The following is a 25004-nucleotide window of genomic DNA, read 5'->3' on the forward strand; positions in this document are numbered from 1 at the left end:
CGGACAGTACAGGGGATGACCAGAGACTGCGGAGGTAGTACAGGAGATGACCAGAGACTGCGGAGGTAGTACAGGAGATGACCAGAGACTGCAGACAGTACAGATGACCAGAGACTGCAGACAGTACAGATGACCAGAGACTGCAGACAGTACAGATGACCAGAGACTGCAGACAGTACAGATGACCAGAGACTGCAGACAGTACAGATGACCAGAGACTGCAGACAGTACAGATGACCAGAGACTGCAGACAGTACAGATGACCAGAGACTGCAGACAGTACAGATGACCAGAGACTGCAGACAGTACAGATGACCAGAGACTGCAGACAGTACAGATGACCAGAGACTGCAGACAGTACAGATGACCAGAGACTGCAGACAGTACAGATGACCAGAGACTGCAGACAGTACAGATGACCAGAGACTGCAGACAGTACAGATGACCAGACACTGCAGACAGTACAGATGACCAGACACTGCAGACAGTACAGGGGATGACCAGAGACTGCAGACAGTACAGGGGATGACCAGAGACTGCAGACAGTACAGGGGATGACCAGAGACTGCAGACAGTACAGGGGATGACCAGAGACTGCAGACAGTACAGGGGATGACCAGAGACTGCAGACAGTACAGGGGATGACCAGAGACTGCAGACAGTACAGGGGATGACCAGACACTGTGGACCTTTAGGGAGGGAGGGGGAGCGGGTTTAATGTTTGTGGTGGTCTGGGGGTCCAAAGTAATACAGATGTATAGTTTCTGATGAAACATACAAAGCAATAACTTGATAGAACGAGGTCAGCCTCATCCTGATTTTTTTTTTTTTTTAATAGGTCTGGTCTTCAGGGCTAATAGGAAGTTGAATTCTGATCTGGATATTTCACACAGACTAGGTAGTTTGTGTCAGTGATCTAGGACAGTGATCTTCAAACTGCGGCATGCGGCCCTTTGGACACCATTTCTTCCACGGATACCAACAATGAGCCATTATTCCCCCCACTGACACCAATGAAGGGGCACAATTTCTCCCAAAATGCCAACAATGGGCCATTATTCCCCTCCACTGACACCAATGATGGGGCACAATTCCTTCCAATTACAAAAAAACGGTAGGGCACTGTTCTTTCCACTGACATCAAAGAAAGGGCATTTTTTTCCCAATGACATTGGGAACTTATTGACTGCCAATGGCCACAGTCCAGCCCCTCTAAAGTCTGAAGGACAGTTAACTGGCCCTTTGTTTAGAAAGTTTGGAGACCCCTGATCTAGGAGATACACAAGTCAAACAAGGATATCTAATAAACACATCAGGTAACATTTTTATTTAAACTTTAAACTGGGAGATGCTTGTAACATCACAGCATATTTACTGGGAAAAAAAAAAATTAGGAGTAACACATGTAACATCTTAAATACAGAAAATGCAGTGTACATCTGCAGCAATTCCACACTTAACAGCTGGGACGTTAAGCAGTCTTTTTCTTTCCACAATCTGGTTGGGTAGGTGGTCTTCTCTCTTTTGTTGGGTCTTGCTGAGAACCAGGATTTAGGTCTGGATAACAAAAATAAAAATCAATTTATAGAATAAAAATAAAAAATAAATAAATATGGCACCTGACGAGGTATCCTACCTGGTTTTGGCTGATTTTCTAACTGTGCCTCTGGCTGCTCACACCACAGTTTGTAGTTTGGGTTACTGAGGAAACGTTTGGTAAGACCACAACTCAGGCATCTAATGATGGTTAGTCGTTGCCCTCGGCGTTCTGTGTGAAGAATAATATTTTTAAAAGTTAGTATTTCTTTTATAACAAGCCGACACCACGCTGTGGAGATATATGATCCTCAAAGTGCACTCAATTAAAAATTTCTAAAGTAGTAAAGGTGAATTAACCAGTGAAGGAAAAAAACAAAACAAAATAAAAATACAAAATATCTCTTCACTGCTGCTACCTTCCAAATCATAAGTACACATCTTACATTGAACGTGAGGCAGTGCTGTGATATATCAACATACAATATATATATATAAAAAAAAAATATATTGCAAATAGTGTTGTGCTGGCTTTAGTAAAACACCAGCTGTGTTGGGCAGTGGTGTGCACTACACAGCTGGTGTTATATTAAATCCAACAAGCTATTTGCATTATATACACTGTAGACTGTCACTTTTTTTCACTAGTCAAGTCAAGTCTAGTCAAAGGATATGTAATCACATGACAGTGCCTAGAGTTGTGTAATCTTTTTGCCAAGTTTGAGATTTATGGAGTCAGTTTACACAACACAGATTTAATCAATGGATTGTATTTTTAATACTTCTTTATATTGAGAAAAAAATTGATACCAAGCATAAGGTCGCTGTGGCTGTTGCAAAAAGCCATTCACGTTTGGGGCTACCTACCATGTTAATACCAATACCAAATTGGTGTTTCAGGAGCTAAAAACCACAAGGCATTATGCACATGGGCAGAAAAAATGCCACTGTTAAGAATCATTTGGCTTTATTTTTCTGCCTCTAAAATACCGGAAAAAAAGGGATGCACCAAAGCTGCATTCAAGAGCTTATGAGTATAATTTACACCCATGTGCACATATACGAGTAAATGTATGCCAATGGCCAGAATAAATTAATATTCCAGCCAGTAGAGTGCATTTAGGATCAATGCCATACATGTGTACATACGCAACAAAAGAGGCATTTCTACCAAGTTCTGGCAGGAAAAATCCAGCATATTCAGACCATAAATTCATACATCCCTAAACAGGAGACCGAACCCCCCCCCCCCCCCCCAAAAAAAACAAAAAACCTCACATTCAAACATCGTCCACTCCTGATGCATAGTTGGCTTTTCTACACCACCAGTACATGGGAGGCAGTGCAAAAAAGGCACCGGTATGGGTTATGTGCTGTTGTATAGTATTCTTAACAACTGTAACAGCTTCAAAGGATTTTAATGGTCTGAGCAGGGGAATTATTCTTTAGCAATCTCTCAGGATCTCATAGTCTGATTAGCACCATCAAATTCCTACATCCTCCCAGGTTTACTTTTTCACCCTTAGATCTATGTCACACTAGCAACTTTGTAGCAGCTACAAATCTCTCTGCCTAAATTCTCTGATGGTTTGCAGTAGCTACAGAGCTACAATAGTCATCTATGTAGCTACAAATTGCTAGTGTGCTATGATCATCAACAGCTGCATTGGATGCACTGGTAGGTACTGAAGATGGTGATTCTGTTGCTAGTTCGAAATGTTGCAAAAAATCTTAGTTACAAATTTCTTAGAATTTCAGCAACATTGACTGCTTTGATTATTTTTCTAGAAACAAAAGCAAGAACAGTGATTCTTTAGATGCAACAAATCTCAGCTACAAAATCACCCGATTGGCATTAGTTGTATGCACTAGGAAAAGAAAAAAAAAAAGAAATATTTTAAGAGAGAACTGGTAACAAATCTAGGCAAATCATGATAAACATATGATGAAAATGGCTGGCCAGATTATATATCCAGACCAATAAGCAGCTGAGAGTTTATGGAAATCTTACCTATTCCTATTAAAAAAATCTAGTATACCAGTGCATTCTTTCACCACCCTATCGATCCTTTGCTGCTGAGTTAGCTCAACCACCATATTAGAATGTCTGTCTATGAATATCATCATCACAGGTTTAGTTTGAATTGCCCTGGTTTGTGATAGAATTACCCAAAAACAGGTCAAAACTTGCATTCAAATAATACATTAGTCAGCAAAAATCTACTTAATCAGAAATGCATAAGCTTTCAGAGTTAGCAGAGCCTCATTCAAACCACTGTGATAAGAATATGGTTACCCATCAAAACCTGGCATTGCGTTGACTTGAGTAGTTTTAGCTTACTTCTTTGACGCACGGTACACGTGATTCCAGAAAGAAGGAGGGAGCTGCATCGCTTACAAATTGTTCTTTTGACAGATGGATCCCTAAAAAAAGCAATTTCAAAAGGGAGTTTTTACAAATGGTGCTGTTACTTAAAACATATAATGTGTGGAAGAGATTATAGAGCAATTACTTATAGTCACACTATATAGTGGCTAAAGTGTAATCTTTGGAAAGCACCGACTGTCAAAATATTTTCTAAATATTCTTGAGTATCATGGTCAAAGGTCTGTGCATTTGGATTCTGCTTATGAATAAACATGTGTTCTGTTTTTTAGATATTAAAGGTATAAACTATGACACACACACACACACACACACACACACACACACACCTTGAAATTTTCCACATTTTTGCATGTTACAACCAAAAACGTAAATGTATTTTATTGGGATTTTATGTGATAGAACACCACAAAGTAGCACATCATTGTAAAGTGGAAGGAAAATGACAAATGGTATTCAAATATTTTTTTTTAAATAAATATCTGAAAAGTGTGGCGTGCATTTGTATTCGGCCCCCTTTATTCTGATAACCCTAAAGTCTAGTGGAACCAATTGCCTTCAGAAGTCACCTAATTAGCAAATAGAGCTCCCCTGTGTCTCATTTAATCTCAGTAGTAAATACAGCTTTTCTGTGAAGCCCTCAGGGGTTCGTTAGAGAACATTAATGAACAAACCGCATCATGAAGGCCAAGGAACACACCAGACAGGTCAGGGATAAAGTTGTGGATAAATTTAAGCAGGGTTAGGTTATAAAAAAAAATATCCCAAGCTTTAAACATCTCCCAGAGCACTGTTCAATCCATCATTCAAACATGGAAAGAGTATGGTACAACTGAAAACCTACCAAGACATGGCTGTCCACCTAAACTGACATGCCGGGCAAGGAGAGCATTATCAGATTAAGCAGCCAAGAGGCCCATGGTAACTCTGGAAGAGCTGCAAAGGTCCACAGCTCAGGTGGAAGGATCCGTCCACAGGACAACTCTTAGTCATGCACTCTACAAATCTGGCCTTTATGGAAGAGTGGCAAGAAGAAAGCGGTTCTTGAAAGAAAGCCATAAGTCCTGTTTGCAAGAAGCCATGTGGGGGACACAGCAAACATGTGGAAGAAGGTGCTCTGGTCAGATGAGACTAAACTTCAACTTTTAACCCTGAACACACCATCTCCACTGTGAAACATGGTGGTGGCAGCATCATGTTGTGGGGATGCTTTTCTTCAGCAGGGACAGGGAAGCTGGCCAAAGTTCATGGAAAGATGGATGAAGCCAAATACAGAACAATCTTAGATGAAAACCTGTTAGAATATGCAAAAGACTTGAGACTGGGGCGGAGGTTCACCTTCCAGCAGGACAACGACCCTAAACATACAGCCAGAGCTACAATGGAGTGGTTTAGATCAAAACACATTCACGTGTTAGAATGGCCCAATCAAAGTCCAGACCTAAATCCAATGGAGAATCTGAGCAAGACTTTAAAATTGCAGTTCACAGATGCTCTCCATCCAATCTGACAGAGCTTGAGCAAAGAAGAATGGGCAAAACTTTCACTCTCTAGATGTGAAAAGCTGGTAGAGACATACCCAAAAAGACTTGCAGCTGTAATTGCAGCAAGAGGTGGTTCTATCTTGACTTGGGGGGGCTGAATACAAATGCACGCCACACCTTTCAGATATTTATTTGTAAAAAAATTTTGAAAACCATCTAAAAAATGTATAATTCTGTTTTTCAATGTTAAATAGGTTACTGCTTTAGTAATAGTCACTTGTAAGAAACTAGTTTGCTTTATTTTACAGCTTCATTATAATCAGATACAATATATAAATGAAAGGTGAGCATTGACCAAATGGGTCGCAGCCCTGCAATTTTCCGGTTGTACTGTTCTATCAACTTAAAGGCATACATTGTTCTCATCTTTTTCATGCAACAGCATATACTGCTTTCATCCACATTACCAAAACAGCATAAAGCCTCGTGCAGACAGGACGTTTTTACAGCTGCGTTCAGGCGTTTTTTTTTCCCCTGCATCCAATTGCCCTTTCATATTAGCCAATGCGCCCATGTGCACATAGAATTTTAGCAGTCTTTAGTGATAAGAGAGTTTAGAGGCAGAAAAAAAAAAAAAAAAAACCCACTGCCGCTGCGTCTAAGAGCAGCAGCGTTTTGGCAGAAAAAACGCTTGTAAACTCATCTAAATGCGAACGCTAGGCGTGCTTAGTGCTTGACCATTAATTTCAATGGCCAGAATAAATTATTATTCTGCTTAATGACATGAACGCCCAAGCTGTGATGCCTGTAAACATGCCTAATTGCTTCTAAAAGCGTTAGACACTTTTACAAGTGTCAGTCTTTTTTTGCAAAACCACTGCTGCCAGGGGGAAAAGCTTCTAGGAGAGTTTTCAAAACGTCCAGTGTGCATGAGGCCTAAACGTACCGACAACATAAAACCGCTGTTCATTAAAACTTACTGTCTCAGGACTAATCGCTTGCTAATTGTTCTTTGTGTATGGCAATAAAACCGGGCTAGTTCTACGTTCTCGGGGTTTTGAGCCAAAACGCAATGTGCAGCCTAGGGAAAAAAAAAACAAAAAAACACACAAAAAAAAAAAAAAAGGAAGAAGATTGTAATAAAAAAAAAAATGTTGCTGAAAAGAAAAATAAAGTTGCCAATAACGTGAACACTTTGAAACTACATGGATCTCTACAAGAGAGAACGCCAAAATGAGCTACAATGTTTATCTAAGCCATAAAGAATAACAACATTGTAAAAACACAGGCCTTTTATAATGTCATAGTTTTATGCAACAAGACAACAGCATCAAACTTCATATATGGAATATAGAAATGCATTCTGCAAGAGCCAATTCAGAGTTCTGAATTTAACTGATATGCCTTGGCATAGCAAGTATTCGTGCAAGGTATCTTAGAATTGTTAACAATTTGTAATAAGCAATGGTTTAAAAATCTTCCTAAGCATCTGCAGGTTTGTTTAGCGACTATGGGAAATATCTGTTGGAGGTTATTTCTGAAGGGGTCCAACAGTTTAACACCAGAGTTCACTTTTTTTCCCCAGACATAAAGCTGGACTCCCAGGACAAAAAACATTTACCCTTACAGTGTGTCCCCCTGTTCAGAGCAAGGGTTAACCTCTTGTTTTTTTTGTAGGAGATAATAAATAGGGTGATATACTTAATTTCCCACTCCTGCAGGCTTCCTCTGCTTTGCGTGGCTAGTCACCCAAAGCCTCTTCTCTTTACTGTCCAAACCATCACAAGTCCTTGACATCAGTATGTACCACGCAGGAACAGCATCACGCATTGTATGCAGGGACACAATCCAGAGCGTCAGACAGCAGATGAGAGTGGCAGTAGTCAGTATCAGTATGTCACCTTATTCATCATCCCCTACACAAAATGAACCCTTAAATCTTGCAGTAGAAAGAGGGACCCACTGCAAGGGTAAATGTTTTTTTGTCCCTGAAGTTCAGCTTTAACTATGAATGTTTAAATAGTTGATAAACAAAGAGTAGAAGTGTTTGATTTTGCCAGTTTAAACAGATTGTGTTTATCCATTATAACATCTGTTAAACCGATCCAATCTTCTGGCTTCATTTTAGGAACTAATTATAGATAACATTTTAGAAAAGAATAATTGCAATATCATCTATACGGAGCATCCCATACAATACATTCATATTTATTTATATTCAGGTAGTTACAAGTGGGTTTTGCTTGGTTGTTTACAAATGATGTGGTGATGTAACACACTCATATGCTGTGCATCTAAATACTGTCACTTTTTTCAGCTAGAAATGCTCTCCTTTCTTCTGTAGTCACAAAAATAAATTTGATGTGATGAATGCCTTAGTAATATAATACACAAACAAATAGGATAACATGACTGGATGCACTATGGAGAAAGGGGCTGCACTCTGGTGACATAAAAAAAAGTTATAATTTTTCTGACGTCATCGGAATGCAGCCTTTATCTTCACAGTGCCGTATATTGCATGGTGTGTGGGCATGCTCCTTGGGATTTAGTACCTAGCTGGCTACATCATGGGAGGACAACCGGGGCAGCTTCATGCAATGAGGATTCTAAATTCTAACAGCATGACTAGAGTAGTTGAAACTTTAGCAAGATAAAAAAAAAAAAAAAAAAAATGTACCTGGTAAAGGAAGTTAAGCCGCTGAAAAGCCTCTTTGTCCTTAATTTGGCCGGCCATGTTCTGGAAGGATACAACAGATAAACATACATAAAATGTGTTTGGAATTTTTACAGTTATATAAACTATAACGACATACTAGATGATGCAAAAACTGACATAACTCTCAAACAAAGTTGCAAATCAGTTTGTAAAATATTTTTGGGTTCACTGCTGCATGTGTTGGCAGCTCACATGTAACAAATGGGCTTCCCTACTAACACAACATGACACAACAGGCCATTAAAGCCTGAACTGATAAAAGTGCATTAGTAAGTTTCTAAACAAAGCGCATGAGCAGGCAATCTACTGTCATGTTTTCCAACATCTTTGCAATATATAGAACTTGCATAGATCAAGTATGGAAACAGGCAGGTTAGAATGCCAACCAGGCACCTAGTATTTTCATAAAGCAAGATCAGCACTGGCATTCTCTATTATAATAGGGCAAGGCTACTTTCACACTGATCCGCGGCATGTGCGGTGCGTTTTTAACATGACTTGGGATTCAAAAACTGCACCAAAAACACACCAGACCCACAACAGATCAGTGTGAAGAGTTCCATAGGAATACATGGTCACACGTTTTTCTTCAGATTTTTTTAAACTCAAAAAGGGAGAAAAACGGCTCCTCTTTTCTTCCGCTTTTGAGTTAAACAAAAGCAGAAGAAAACCATTTGACCATGTATTCCTATGGAACTCTTCACACTGATCTGTTGCGGGTCTGGTGTGTTTATCAAAGTCCTGCTTGCTGTACCCACTTTGATTTCATATTGGGAGCAGCGAATGTGTCCCTGCAGCTGCTGCGTCCCAATACACTGCTATCATGGGGATACACGCAACAACTGTATAAAAGAATCTTGCATGGGGCCCGGTTCAAATCACCACCCCACTCCCTTGTGAATAGGGTCTAAATCTTCTTCAGCCAAACTCTTAAACTTTTTTCAATCCATTGACCTGTGGGCTGTGTCATTCCCCAACTCTTTGTTTACAAGAGCTATGGAGCTGGTATGACCAAGTCTCAATGGATTAAAAAAAAAAAAAAAAGACTGCATGTGCAGAATTTGGAGCACACCAGAGCTTCAAGTATTACTAAACCCAGGACCCTGAATTCACTATATCCAGTCTCCCACAGTACACAAAACATGGAAATGCAGTTATTTTAGTAAATATAAACTGCTAAATACCTTTTCTCATCAGCCATATAAAGCAGTCTTGTGACTTCTATCAGTATCTGGCTGAGCACTGGTTAAAGCTTGTAGGAGGAGTTTTCATTCTCCTCTAACGGTACTATGAGGCTGCATGACCCTTGACCCTCTGTAAGGACATTGCCGATTGGCCCTGTTCTGATCACATGCACCCTCCCCCCCCAACATTTTTTTTAAAAATCCTCTTTTGCAATACACACCAAACTAAGCATGTGCAGAGTGCTTCCTTGGGCTCTGTACTATCAGCAGATTGATTGGGGACTGTAAAGGAAGGGGAGGCTCAGAGAAGACGTGATCAAACCACCTTTTTACACAGTGTGAAGGAGTAACCCCTGAGGTCCCACAGTGAGTATAACAAGCATGCTGTACTGCATATACAGACTGATTTTACAGTTGTGGGTTTAGTAACACTTTCATGTGCGTTGACTAGAAGAGCTCAGCCTGCCTCACCACGCATGCTCAGTCTGCTCTCCTGCTCTTAATCACAAAGTAAAGTGAGAAAAGGCAGACTGTGCACATATGGTTAAACAAGCTGATTTTTTGTAGCCCAGCACTTGTTGGTGAGGTGTTGAAATTACATGTCCAACAGTTGGATGCCCTTCCATCTAGACAGGATGCAGAAGAAGCATTCAAGGATCATTTAAAAAAAAACAGAGCGCACTATTTTAATACAAAACTGTACTGCATAGGGACTTATTTCATGTAATTACAGCAGAGCTCCACCTTTTGTAGTACCCTGCTCCCCATTAAAGCGGAGATCCCACCAAAAGGGGAAGTTCCGCTGTAAGGACTGCTCCCCATTAAGGATTGGCACCTTTGGAGAGCGGGTACCCGAATTTGACAGGTACCCGCTCCCACTCCCGGTCTGATCGCCTAGGCGATTGGAAGGTGTCCTCCCTCCCTGTAGTGTTTTGGGACACGTGACAGGTCCCAAAAGACTACAGGACCATTCATGAAGCGCAGCGCTACTCGCGCATGCACAGTGGGTACCAGGCTGTGAAGCCACAAGCCATCACAGCCGGGTGCCCACACTGAAGATGCCAGCCTCCTGGAATACAGGACGGCCGGTGAAGCGAGCTGCAAGGGACACAGCACGGGACCGAGGGACAGGTGAGTGGCTGTTTTTTAAAAATCAGCAGCTACAGTTTTTGTAGCTGCTGACTTTTATTTTTTAATAGGTTGAGTGGAACTCCACTTTAAGGATTGGCACCCTTGGGGAGCAGGTATCCAATTTTGACTGGTACCCGCTCCCACTTCCGTTTTGACACCTACCTGATTGAAAGCAGAAGATCTCCTCCCTCTGCCCACCCCCGCAGTCTTCTGGGACACGTGACAGGTTCCAGAAGACTGCAGGACCATTCACAATGTGCAGCGCTCGCAGATGCGCAGTGATCAGCTGACCGTGAAGCCGCAAGTTGTCATAGCCAGATGCCCACACTGAAGATGCCTGGAACAGAGGAAGACCTGTGAATGTGCCTGGGGTGAGGACATTGCTGGATCCTAGGACAGGTAAGGGGCTGTTTTTAAAAAGTCAGCAGCTACAGTTTTTGTGGCTGCCGATTTTTTTGAATTAGTAAAAAAATGTGCTCTATACCTCACTGCAATGTGGACAATCACCTAGGACCTCTCAGACCGCCAAGCAACCCCTAACTTCTTCCTTGTAGAATGTTTTATCATAGATGTCTACACTAGAGCACAGAGAGAATGCCAGGCTGGGACCTAAGAGAGCACATATATTAATGCCGCATGCATTGACCTAAAGGGAGCTTGGTCTCCTTCAAAATGGCGGCTCCCATTCACTCATGTTCTGGTATCTGGAGACAGTTTAATGCAGCTGAGTTCTAGTAGGAAGCCTTGACCATGGAAGTCCTGCCTCTAGGATGTGAAGTCACTTCCTGTGGTGCAGCAGCCATTTTGACTTTCCGTGCGAAGTGACTTGGCCAGACGTTCCGATATTTGCAGTTCCTTGTGGTGCTGTCAGTGGTGGTGGCGCACAGAAGAGCTGGAAGTCGGGCTGTGCTGAACAGAGCCATTGCCTGGAAGGTCAGGAGCGGCTGCGGTGCCGCCATTCTGCGAGGATGTCCAATGAGGAGAGCTACCTGGCCATTCTGCGCTACCTGACCAACGAGCGGGAGCCCTATGCCCCGGGCACCGAGGGGAATGTCAAGCGCAAGATCCGGAAGGCGGCCGCCTGCTATGTAGTGAGAGATGGCACCCTATACTACCAGCGCCGGCACCGGGACAAGGAGCGCTTCACTGAGCTGGAGGTGGTACTGCAGGCCGACCGCAGGAAGGGGCTCATAGAGGAGGCGCACATCGGGGAGGGGGGGCTGCACCTCACCCGGCTCCAGACATGGCACCTCCTGTCCAAGCGCTACTGGTGGAGAGGTGAGCCAATGTCAACTTCATATTTCCTCCCCACACTCTCTGAGAACACACACCTGGTCCACCGACTTCTCCTTCCCTCACTCTCTGATCACACACACACCTGGTCCACCGACTTCTCCTTCCCTCACTCTCTGATCACACACACACCTGGTCCACCGACTTCTCCTTCCCTCACTCTCTGATCACACACACACCTGGTCCACCGACTTCTCCTTCCCTCACTCTCTGATCACACACACACACCTGGTCCACCGACTTCTCCTTCCCTCACTCTCTGATCACACACACACACACACACCTGGTCCACCGACTTCTCCTTCCCTCACTCTCTGATCACACACACACCTGGTCCACCGACTTCTCCTTCTCTCACTCTCTGATCACACACACACTTGGTCCACCGACTTCTCCTTCCCTCACTCTCTGATCACACACACACCTGGTCCACCGACTTCTCCTTCCCTCACTCTCTGATCACACACACACACACACACCTGGTCCACCGACATCTCCTTCCCTCACTCTCTGATCACACACAGACACCTGGTCCACCGACATCTCCTTCCCTCACTCTCTGATCACACACACACACCTGGTCCACCGACATCTCCTTCCCTCACTCTCTGATCACACACACACCTGGTCCACCGACATCTCCTTCCCTCACTCTCTGATCACACACACACACCTGGTCCACCGACTTCTCCTTCCCTCACTCTCTGATCACACACACACTTGGTCCACCGACATCTCCTTCCCTCACTCTCTGATCACATACACACCTGGTCCATCCACATCTCCTTCGCTCACTCTCTGATCACACACACCTGGTCCACCGACATCTCCTTCCTTCACTCTCTGATCACACACACACTTGGTCCACCGACATCTCCTTCCCTCACTCTCTGATCACACACACCTGGTCCACCGACTTCTCCTTCTCTCACTCTCTGATCACACACACACTTGGTCCACCGACTTCTCCTTCCCTCACTCTCTGATCACACGCACACACCTGGTCCACCGACTTCTCCTTCCCTCACTCTCTGATCACACACACACACACACACACACACACACACACACACACACCTGGTCCACCGACATCTCCTTCCCTCACTCTCTGATCACACACACACGCCTGGTCCACCGACATCTCCTTCCCTCACTCTCTGATCACACACACACACCTGGTCCACCGACATCTCCTTCCCTCACTCTCTGATCACACACACACCTGGTCCACCGACATCTCCTTCCCTCACTCTCTGATCACACACACACACCTGGTCCACCGACTTCTCCTTCCCTCACTCTCTGATCACACACACACTTGGTCCACCGACATCTCCTTCCCTCACTCTCTGATCACATACACACCTGGTCCATCCACATCTCCTTCCCTCACTCTCTGATCACATACACACCTGGTCCATCCACATCTCCTTCGCTCACTCTCTGATCACACACACCTGGTCCACCGACATCTCCTTCCTTCACTCTCTGATCACACACACACTTGGTCCACCGACATCTCCTTCCCTCACTCTCTGATCACACACATCTGGTCCATCCACATCTCCTTCCCTCACTCTCTGATCACACACCTGGTCCACCGACTTCTCCTTCCCTCACTCTCTGATCACACACACACCTGGTCCATCCACATCTCCTTCCCTCACTCTCTGATCACACACACACCTGGTCCACCGACTTCTCCTTCCCTCACTCTCTGATCACACACACACCTGGTCCACCGACTTCTCCTTCCCTCACTCTCTGATCACACACACACCTGGTCTACCGACATCTCCTTCCCTCACTCTCTGATCACACACACACCTGGTCCACCGACTTCTCCTTCCCTCACTCTCTGATCTCACACACACACTTGGTCCATCCACATCTCCTTCGCTCACTCTCTGATCATACACACCTGGTCCATCCACATCTCCTTCGCTCACTCTCTGATCACACACACCTGGTCCACCGACATCTCCTTCCCTCACTCTCTGATCACAAACACCTGGTCCACCGACATCTCCTTCCCTCACTCTCTGATCACACACACACCTGGTCCACCGACTTCTCCTTCCCTCACTCTCTGATCACATACACACCTGGTCCATCCACATCTCCTTCGCTCACTCTCTGATCATACACACCTGGTCCATCCACATCTCCTTCGCTCACTCTCTGATCACACACACCTGGTCCACCGACATCTCCTTCCCTCACTCTCTGATCACAAACACCTGGTCCACCGACATCTCCTTCCCTCACTCTCGGATCACACACACACACACACACACACACACACACCTGGTCCACCGACATCTCCTTCCCTCACTCTCTGATCACACACACACCTGGTCCACCGACTTCTCCTTCCCTCACTCTCTGATCACACACACACCTGGTCCACCGACTTCTCCTTCCCTCACTCTCTGATCACACACACACCTGGTCCACCGACTTCTCCTTCCCTCACTCTCTGATCACACACACACCTGGTCTACCGACTTCTCCTTCCCTCACTCTCTGATCACACACACACCTGGTCCACCGACATCTCCTTCCCTCACTCTCTGATCACACACACACCTGGTCCACCGACTTCTCCTTCCCTCACTCTCTGATCACACACACACCTGGTCCACCGACTTCTCCTTCCCTCACTCTCTGATCACACACACACCTGGTCCACCGACTTCTCCTTCCCTCACTCTCTGATCACACACACACCTGGTCCACCGACATCTCCTTCCCTCACTCTCTGATCACACACACACCTGGTCCACCGACATCTCCTTCCCTCACTCTCTGATCACACACACACCTGGTCCACCGACTTCTCCTTCCCTCACTCTCTGATCACACACGCCCCCGGTCCACGGACGTCTCCTTCCCGCGCTCTCTGATCACACGCCCCCGGTCCACGGACGTCTCCTTCCCGCGCTCTCTGAGCACATGCACCCGGTCCACGGACGTCTCCTTCCCGCGCTCTCTGATCACACGCACCCGGTCCACGGACGTCTCCTTCCCGCGCTCTCTGATCACACGCACCCGGTCCACGGACGTTTCCTTCCCGCGCTCTCTGATCACACGCACCCGGTCCACGGACGTCTCCTTCCCTCACTCTCTGATCACACACACACACACACACCTGGTCCACCGACATCTCCTTCCCTCACTCTCTGATCACACACACACCTGGTCCACCGACTTCTCCTTCCCTCACTCTCTGATCACACACACACCTGGTCCACCGACTTCTCCTTCCCTCACTCTCTGATCACACACACACCTGGTCCACCAACATCTCCTTCCCTCACTCTCTGATCACACACACACCTGGTCCACCGACTTCTCCTTCCCTCACTCTCTGATCACACACACACCTGGTCCACCGACTTCTCCTTCCCTCACTCTCTGATCACACACACACCTGGTCCACCGACATCTCCTTCCCTCACTCTCTGATCACACACACACCTGGTCCACCGACTTCTCCTTCCCTCACTCTCTGATCACACACACACCTGGTCCACCGACTTCTCCTTCCCTCACTCTCTGATCACACACACACCTGGTCCACCGACTTCTCCTTCCCTCACTCTCTGATCACACACACACCTGGTCCACCGACATCTCCTTCCCTCACTCTCTGATCACACACACACCTGGTCCACCGACTTCTCCTTCCCTCACTCTCTGATCACACACACCCGGTCCACGGACGTCCCCTTCCCGCGCTCTCTGATCACACGCACCCGGTCCACGGACGTCCCCTTCCCGCGCTCTCTGATCACACGCACCCGGTCCACGGACGTCCCCTTCCCGCGCTCTCTGATCACACGCACCCGGTCCACGGACGTCCCCTTCCCGCGCTCTCTGATCACACGCACCCGGTCCACGGACGTCCCCTTCCCGCGCTCTCTGATCACACGCACCCGGTCCACGGACGTCCCCTTCCCGCGCTCTCTGATCACACGCACCCGGTCCACGGACGTCTCCTTCCAGCACTCTCTGACCTTACACCTGGTTGCAATGATTGAGAAATGCCATTGCTGCCCACTGTTTACGTTTTTAGTGGAAGATAATTCTGACCATTTCCTTTAGTCAAAAATAGTTGGCACCCCAAAATAGTTTGAGTGTATAATGCAGCAGATGTGAGTGTGAATTCCCACATGTGCATTATAGACTGAAGCTCAGGTTTCTCAGATAATTGACACAGTAGTTGTTCAGGTCAGGTTTACATCAGGTTCAGGTCAGGAGTATCCTGTTCACAACTGATGACGTGCGGTTTAGGAATGGTTCCCATAGAAGTCAATAGCCTGCGATCTGATCCTGAACCGGACTGCACTGCTCAGAACTCGGACATGACTCTTTTTTTTTTTTTTTCCATCCACACTGCCAGTGCACCGGACATATGTGAACAGGCATCATTGAAAGCAATGTTATTTCACATGTCATGCAGATTGGGTGTGGTTCAAACTGCATCCAATCCGCATATATGTGAACCGGCACTAAACTGATGTCAGAAATCATAAGCCTTTTTTAGGATTTTGGAGCCTGCAACGTTAAAGGAACCCTTTCAAGTAAATTAAATTGCCCACAAAGCTGTTCTACAAAAGAAAAGAGTACGTATCTCTCCCACTGCCCAACACTGCTTAGGTTAAGAGAGATTTTCGTCTGACATCTACTGAGAAAGAAACACTTTTTTCTCATCCAGATGAACAGGATGATATTACATGTGTTTGCAGTCTTGATCACACTGCTCAGATACTGCTCAGATACCAACCAGGGGTGGACTGACAACTCATGGGGCCCCCTGGGCAATAGGGGATCATGGGGCCCCTGTGTCCTTGCCCTCACTCAAAAAAGCCTATAAAAAAGGTGCCAGGGGCCTTTCATGGGGCCCTCTACTGACCTCGGGTCCTCGGGCAGTGCCTGAGTGCTCGAATGGTCAGTCCGCCCCTGATACCAACTGATACAGAGGAATTCAGCGTGCAGGCTTTGTGGCTAGCGTTCTCATCCAGATGAAACTGGCTGTATGGAAGTTGTGTGCTCAACATAGGAAACAACAGCTGTGATTGACACCCCCTTTAGTGTAATGGTATATTTTTGACAGACATTGAGTCTTTTGGGAGCTCAGTTGCTGTCCTAGACCTATGCAGTGGGTACTCTCATGTGTACTTACTGCATATGTTTATGATAACCTTTGAATTTTGTATCTCATCTCACAATTGTCTGCAATTAAAATAAGGGAATGGAGAATTTAATAGCAGCACAGTTTTCCAGCAAACATCAGATGCAGAAGCTGATGGGTTATAGAAAGTTGTAACTGAATTTCTGCTTTAAAGTGTTTGTAAACCCTTATCTATATCCAGTGACGTGACTGGCCTCAGGCGATACAAAGAAATGAAACAAATCCTCCTACATATGTTGCACCTGTTTATCTACAGCTGTTTTTCCCTTACTCCCGTTCAAAGTGTAGAATTTACATAGTATCTCTAAGCTCTGAAAAGCAGGTGGGTGAGAGCTGCAGTTACTCGCTGTTGAAGAGCTCTGATAGCTGATTGGAGGAAAGGGACACCCCCCACACACAGAACTTAGGAACATATTTCAGGCTGTCTCTCACAGGCTGTGTGCTGGAGGCCCCTTCTCTGTTACTTTTTTTCACTTGGTGTCAGTAAAAGTTGTCAAAATTGACTCATACAGATAGCAGAGGAACAAGACAGCAGACAGAAATGACTCTCAGTACTCTGGATTCAAACAAGTGCACACTATAGTGGGATATGCTTTGTTCATATTTGATGCCTGAGGTTTACAACCACTTTAACTTTTCACACAGTATTCTAATGAAAAGTACAAAAATCTACTTTTTATCCTTTTTTGATTTTGTTCAATCAGGAATTTTGAAAGAAATGAAAGATTACATCAAAAAATGCAACAAATGCCAGGAGAAAATGGACCGATCTCGCTTGACATATGACCCCTCGGAAATGCTGGAGGAGTTTGGGCTTGAAATGCAATTGGATGAAACGGATGATGAAGGCAGCACCCCAGTGTCCAGTACCTGCACGGATCCAAAACCTGCAAAGAAGAAACCTGTGGCTAAGCATGAACTGGTCTTTGTAAGTGTTTTGTTCAACTGAACATAGCCATAATCCCTTGCTAATAAATGTCGAATTATTGACAGAGGTGAAAATACTGTAGATAATTCAAACTCTTTTAGTATAATTATGTTTGTAAGTTTCTATTTTCTCACTTATTTCAGGATGCTCTGGCAGTGGGTTAAGGTGATGGAAGTACAGCATACTTTACTGTACTGCTATAAAGTGAATCTGTAATCTTTCCTTATGCAAAGTAAACGCTCATTTGTAATGCATTTTTTCATTTGTGTTTTTTATTGTAGGTTGATAGTAAAGGCATAGTTAAACAGACATCTTCTAAACATAGCCAGGCTGTGCTTGAACAGTTAAACCAGCAGAGAATTGCTAATCAGTTCTGTGACGTGACACTGCTCATTGAAGGAGAGGAATACAAGGCTCACAAATCCGTCCTAGCAGCCAGCAGTGAGTACTTCAGAGAGCTGTTTATTGAAAAAGGAGCCGTCTCCAGCCATGAAGCCTTTATTGATTTATCAGGTAAACGCATTTTTGGTATTGATTTAAAGTTGAATTTAAGTCTTGAAATAAGTTACATCATCTGTGATTGAAGTGGGTTAGAAGATGGTGACAGCAGGGGAAAGCAAGACGATAGTAAACCTGGATTTGTAGGGCAATCTAGGAGGTAAGTGTTCTTTAATGTGCAAATATGCTGTTCATCAGCTACATACAGTATACAGCGCTGTGTTCCAGCAGCAGGGTGGGTACTTCCCATCCTGCTTTCCGAACAAAATAGAGGTGGGCTGGACGCTGCTTAGTCATTCACAGGAAGCTTTGTTTTTTTCTGAATGAATACCAGGCTTCCTTTGGCTGATGCGCCTCAGAAAATACAAAGCTTCCTGTGAAGCGCTCAGCCCGACTCGCTTTTGTTCCAGAACTGGAAGTTTCTTGTCCTGCTGCTGGAACAATGTGCTGCATACAGTTCATACAGCGCTGGTAGTTGTCGTATGTGTTAGTGAAGGAAATAGTTTGTTTGGACCAGCTTGGTTGAAAACTTTTTAAAGTTCACCAAAACATGGAATCAGGCCTAAAGTGCAACTTTTGCCAGAAATATAAGTATTGACAGTTTGTTTCCTGCTGACCCCTTTGTATCTATGGCTATCAGGGGCGGACTGACAACTCATGGGGCCCCCGGGCAATAGGGGATCATGGGGCCCCTGTGTCCTTGCCCAAACTCAACAAAGCCTCTGAAAAAGGTACCAGGGGCATCTCATGTGGCCTCCTACTGACCCCGGGCCCTCAGGCGGTGCCTGAGTGTCCAAATGGTCAGTCTGCCCCTGATGGGTATAAAGCATTTTGAAAAGGGATCTATGCTGTTTTAAATGCAGTAAGTCACTCTCTCATCCTGTTCTGCGCAGCCTCAGTTGTCTTCAATTCTGGGTACTTAGCCAAGAATCCTAGAAATGAGGCAGTCACTAGAGGCGATCTGCTGACAACATAACATATGCTGCTGTTGAAGGAGGGATGGAACCACAGGAACAAGACAGTTTATGTGGAGAAAGGACTGATTAGGGAGAGAGAATAGGAAAGCAGGAGAGCTGACCGGACAAACTGCTGCTGGGGAGACAAAAAAACAAAGCGTTAAATTTACAAAGAGTGTCTTATCTTCCTGATTTTCTTCTTGGGCAGCACTGTGAGTCTGAGCACTCAACAGCTCCAGCACCTCCCCCTCTCGCTGAGCCAAGCCAGGCAGTACTACACACAGAATTAACTGCACACAGAGTTGCAAAGTGTTGCAAATAATTTTTGAGACTTAAAGAAGAACTCTGGATTAGGCAAAAAATCACCCATTAGTACACCCTCTACACAAAACACTAAACGGGTAATAAAATAGTGAAACTCCTTACCATTTATAAGAAGAGTTTTATTTAATTTTCATGACCTCATTTCTGTAATTCAAAAGATAACAGCATCTGCTTTGCCAAGGAGGAGGTGTACCAGCAGGGATTACTTCACAATCTCTCCTCTTTCTCTGCAGTAAAAGGAAACTACAGGGAACACACAGAAATTGTAGTGAATGTGGGCAAGAACACTAGGCCTGTACATGTTGAATGTGTCTGAGAGTCCCGGTCCGCCCACCACTGCAAGTAGGGCTGAATTACATCACTGCTTCCTGGAGAACGAACTGCAGAAGGGATGTGCCAAGAAGACCAGTGGCTGGGGGAATAGGAGGCATAGCAGCCACCGGTCTTACAAACCAGAAACCAAAGAGAATTAACCGTTTGATTTGAAAATGAATAGGCTATTTCAGAGCAACTACTGATTCAACCAGAAGGTAGGAAATCGGCAACAAGGACATGTAAAGAAGTTTTTGCCTGGAGTTTAGCTTTAAGGTAGCTGATACATTTTATTCTTTTCTTTTTTTTTTTCCTTGCAATCAGTGGGTTGAATGGAAAAAAAAAAAATAAATTCATTTCCTTAGAACCACACATTTTGATGTAAATAGAGGAATCCTCGAGCTGTGCTATTGCATTCTGCTGAGCCTTCACTTCCTTCAGAATACAATGATCACTGATCGTTCTGGAAAACCGAACAGGCTGGTTGTCTATTTGGAAACAAGTTAATCTATCAACTAGCCCGTACATGGATTGCAATTCCACTGATCCCTGCTGAACCAGCTGAATTTCAATGTATGTATGGCTGGTTAAAGGAGAGGGGAGAGTTCTCAACAAAAAAGTGACTGCTCTTGGCTCCAGCAAAATGGCAGTCTCAGGCAAAAAGAAACAGAAGCTATGATGGAGGCACATTATAGCACACCCTAATTTTGCTGGAATAATTATTAATGTAGAATGCACGTTCCTTGCTAAAGAACATTTAATTTTTTTCAAGGTGTTATGCATAAACCTTCACCTTAAGTTCTGCTCTAAAGGACAGGTTCACCTTTTATGAAAAATCAACAATAAATGCACATTTTTTTTTTTTTTTTTTTTTTACAAAACAAATGTCCATTTAATTTATTTTACACTGGAGCCTCTAAAGCATTCCACTCACAATCAGCAGAATGCAGGTACAATATCAGCATAGTTGTCTGCCAGTATCTTGTACAGGCAGGCAGTTAACTGAGAGAAGAAGAATTAATGGACTACTGGAGCTCTCACTGTGACGATCGCGACGTCAGACCCCAGACCTTCTCACCAAACTCGTGACCGAAGGACTTGCCACTCTAAAACCGCGATGTCACGTGCATAACAATGTCACGCCCAGCTGCACCCTGCACAAACGATTTTCCAGCTCACTGGACCACAAATCGACGTACCGGCAGCCTGAGCGCGATTGTTACTGGGTCAGGTTAATTACGCAATTAACCCTTCACACTGCCACCACCTCCTTTTTGTACAGAGAAAGAAGAAACTCGGCAATATCAGCAATAACACTATGATGGTTAGATAATCGTCTGTATACCACTGTCACCGCAGACAGGTTATACAGGGGGTTAAACACACACAGTAGCGTTCTTCAGCGGCATGAATTTGTAAGTTGCATTAAAGAGCTATAGAAACAGTTCAACACTTTCAGCAAGAAAGATTTATTACTAAAAGGTCAAAAGGGTGCAATTAAAATATTTACAGAAAAAGATGTAACCGATATAAATATACAGAGAACAATAACACAGCAAAGAGGTAACAGAAGTTTAGAGAGGTAGAGTACTTGCCAAAAGTCCTGGGTTAAGCAGATCAAGTTTCATAGCAAAAAGGTACCATCTCCCAAGTTTGGTTCTGATGTTAAAAGGGAGAATTCTTCAACTTCCGCTTTTAGGCCTGACAGCCTATTTTGTAGTCCCCCAGCAGGGGGTGTCTCTGAAGCCAAGGACCAATGCCTCATTTGGGGAGGGAGTGTCTAGGCGGAGACCCAAGCTAGAACCAAAATCTCTCATAGCTTTTATTTTGGCTCATAACTTTTCTAGGCACAAGTAACATTCCACCCGTGGGTAGATTAATATGCAGACACATCTGCGGAACGGTTAGATATGAAATGCATACTTGAATGGTTCAAGAGATGTAATTTTCTGCTTTCCTATATATTCCAGCTAAGGAGTGTGACATATCAAACAGTTTGTCTTCTAGTGACCAATCTGAAGATATGCCTGGTTTTTATGTAAGTCTCTCATATTCCAAGATATGAGACATGGGGGGAAAATGGATTTTAAAAGTGGTATCTAGTTTATGACTCCTCTGGAATGTCTTTGAACTCAGGGGAAGGCTTGGGTTATACTTTTACGAGGTGCCAGATTGCACAGTTTCTTAGAAAGCCCGGCACCCAGCTCAGAGAGGTTTTATAGCTCGGAGCTGCCTGCTGTGCTCTGGCCTGCCTGTGACACTTCCAACACACACCGACCACATGTCACTGTGGATCTCAGAGAGGGAGGGGGATGAGGAAAGATATATTTGTACAAGATGGATGATCCTTTGCAAAGATGGAGGTTGGAGCAAAATGGTCGAACCGCGTCCATCTCTGTGGGAACGATTGCTACACTCATCACCACCCTTGTAATTCATTGAGGAACTACATACCATCAGTCTCGTCGGTACTTCTTTCATTCATGGAATTAATGACACACTGTTTAAATTTTGGCAGCCTGTACCCACTGTCACAGGGTGGGCAGGATTGGGGGGAGGCAGGAGCTGGAACATGTTGCATGTACCACCTTAAATAAGGGTGGAACATTTAACCTGTTTCAAAGGAGAACTTAACCTTTAACTGTTATTTTAAAGTGGTTCTAAAAGCTGAAGTTTTTTTTATCAATGCATGAAGGTAAAAAACCTTCAGCATGCAGCGCCCCCACCCCCTTCAATTACTAGCTGCGCCCGATCATGATCGAGCAGCGTTTTTCCTGGGTCTCCCCCCCTCGTCATTGGCTGAGACACAGCAGCGGGAGCTATTGGCTCTTCTGTCAATCACAGCCAGTGAGGTAGGAACAGGGGGATGAGGCCAAGCCATGCATGTAGACATACAGAGGCGGCTCTGGAGCAAGCACATACGAGTGTACCCAGAGCAAGCAGCTTGCTCTGGGGGCACTCGGGGAGAGTGGCAGGGGACTCGAGAAGAGGAGCATTGGGGCTGCTCTGTTCAAAACCATTACACAGAGCAGGTAAGTATGACGTGTGTTATTTCTTTAAAAAAAACTGAACCTTTAGTATCACTTTAAGTGTCTCTTTATTTAGTTATCTGAAAAAATGAAGGTGACTCATGCGTAATCCATTTTTCTGAGGGTTCAACTTGTATGCAAGTGTTATTATGAACATCCACATTTCAATCTTTATGTTCTAAAACCTGTTAACTATTGTGATGTGTTTTTTGTTAAAAAAAAATCGTAACAAATCTTTAAAAATCTGTATTTTCTGCACTGATATTTATACATTTTTTTAATTGCTTGATTTGTAGGTTTTTGTAAGTCCAGCTTCCTGCCGTTGCTAGAATTTGCATACACCTCAGAACTAATCTTTGACTTCTGCAGTATGGCTGACCTAGCCATGCTTGCCCGCCACCTCTACATGCAGGAAGTGTTGGAAATCTGTGAATCTATTCATAAACAGATGGAGGAAAAGCAGCTTACTTTGTATCAACAGGGAGATGTCCAGACTGTAGCTTCAGAAAAGAATATTCTTAATGTCAATATACAAGGACCTACACATAAGACAACCTCCCCAGTGATGATAGAAGTGACAGATGGTCAACAAATATTAAATGAAAATAACATGGAATGTCAGACTACAGCACAAACACATTCAGGGAATGATATAATTGCCATTGCTTCACAAGAGCAAACTGCTATTTCAACACAAATGTCTGTTCCGCTCTCTGATGACAATGTTGCAGCCACCTCTGTTGATGGTGCTACAGCATTATATATTTCCAGTATTTCAAATGCCTCATCAGAGCTGCAGTCTACAGTTTTTGTTCCTGCTGTCATTGAGGTTTCTGCTGTTCAGCCAGAATCTCATCAGATAGTAGTTGAATGTCTCAATGCTCAGCCTTCATCTCTTATTAAAGAACAAGCTTCTGAGGTGACAGAAAATGCAGCTAAAGACTCTGAAGTTGTTTTAAAAGAAAATGCACTGCAGTCAGACATGGCAAGCTCAGGTTCACCATGTGTGGAGGATATAGAAGTTAATATGGACATTGTTGTAGAAGAGGACACAATAAAAAATAAAGAGAGTTTGAACAGAAAACAAAGTACTTCTCCTGCAGATGAAATGATGTCTGCAGCTGGAATTCCAGATAGCGGAGCAAGCACATCTTTTGAAGGAGCAGCTGATGCTGGAGAAGACACATCAGCTCAAAACACTGCCTTGACAGAATCAAGTGATTCTATTCAGGATGATCCCTCTTCTTCAGATGGGGGCCCATATAAAGGCAAGCTGAGAGAGCGCTCTATTGAAGAAGGTGGATACATTCAGATGCACAGAGGAAAAGAAAGAAAGCATGCAAGTAGAAAGATGAACCATAAATCTGCAGTTCAACAGGTACCTGACTTTTTTTTTTTTCTCTTTTGTAAAAGCAGTTTTAGCCAATTTTTTCTTTAGGTGTTGGGCTGTAAATATACTTGCCAATTTTTGGCTTTTCTGGCCTTCCTGAAATGCTGTAATCACAGCTAAAAGAATAATGGCATACAATATTTTAGCTTTGTACAAATACACAATTACTTAACATGCACACAATTACTTAACATGTGCACACATTAGGGAAATTTGTATTCTGTATGTTCACTGAGGGCTGTAGGATTTAGAATTTAAGAACATTTGGGTTATACTACTACTTGTTACCAGATGTTTGAGTTGGAAATCTAAATTTCCTCTGTGAACTCTCATCGAATTTATGGTGATTACAGAAATCCTGTTTTTCTCCACCCCTTCTGCTGTAATCGTTAGGTCAGTAGTTACTCCTTAAAGTTACTCTTCAGTACAGGCACTGCCATTGCTGGTCTCCTGAAGAAAACGCTAGTATTTTTTGATGTGTCCTTCTACAGCACATCTAATGCAGGCCATACATGGTTCGAATTCCTAACGATTTTTGTACGAAAATCGGACCTAAGAATAATCGGCCAATTTTCGCTCTGTTAGTGGGGCATAGGCATCGGCCGATTTTCATGGTTCCTCCCCATTTCGTTTATCG

General features: G+C 44.2%; 2 protein-coding genes across 5 annotated transcripts in view; one reads left to right on the forward strand and one right to left on the reverse strand.

The window, feature by feature from the left end:
- Positions 1–1299: 1299 nt before the first annotated feature.
- On the reverse strand, positions 1300–11523 carry RPP21 (ribonuclease P subunit p21). 4 transcript variants are annotated; one of them, XM_089652911.1, is made up of 6 exons: positions 11087–11523; positions 8087–8146; positions 6387–6487; positions 3878–3960; positions 1637–1768; positions 1300–1557 (listed from the first exon to the last, which is right to left on the reverse strand). In XM_089652911.1, the coding sequence occupies exons 2-6, from the start codon at positions 8141–8143 to the stop codon at positions 1472–1474; spliced, it is 459 nt and encodes a 152-aa protein (XP_089509037.1). In that variant the 5' UTR covers positions 8144–8146; positions 11087–11523; the 3' UTR covers positions 1300–1471. The 4 variants fall into 4 exon arrangements, with proteins under 4 accessions (XP_089509037.1, XP_089509036.1, XP_089509038.1 ...); XM_089652910.1 differs by lacking the exon at positions 11087–11523 and adding an exon at positions 10925–11069; XM_089652912.1 differs by lacking the exon at positions 11087–11523 and adding an exon at positions 10948–10971.
- The window catches only part of ZBTB11 (zinc finger and BTB domain containing 11), a 48015-nt gene continuing 34252 nt past the window's right edge, over positions 11242–25004 (forward strand). Inside the window, exons 1-4 of the mRNA XM_089652908.1 lie at positions 11242–11718; positions 17635–17858; positions 18140–18371; positions 23274–24355. Coding sequence (XP_089509034.1) covers positions 11409–11718; positions 17635–17858; positions 18140–18371; positions 23274–24355 — 1848 coding nt within the window. The 5' untranslated portion in view covers positions 11242–11408. The remainder of the gene's footprint in view (positions 11719–17634; positions 17859–18139; positions 18372–23273; positions 24356–25004) is intronic.

Source organism: Staurois parvus, unplaced genomic scaffold (assembly GCF_062004578.1).
Source record: "Staurois parvus isolate SC_StPar_1 unplaced genomic scaffold, SC_StPar_1.0 ptg000696l, whole genome shotgun sequence".
In the NCBI taxonomy this organism is placed as follows: Eukaryota; Metazoa; Chordata; class Amphibia; order Anura; family Ranidae; genus Staurois; species Staurois parvus.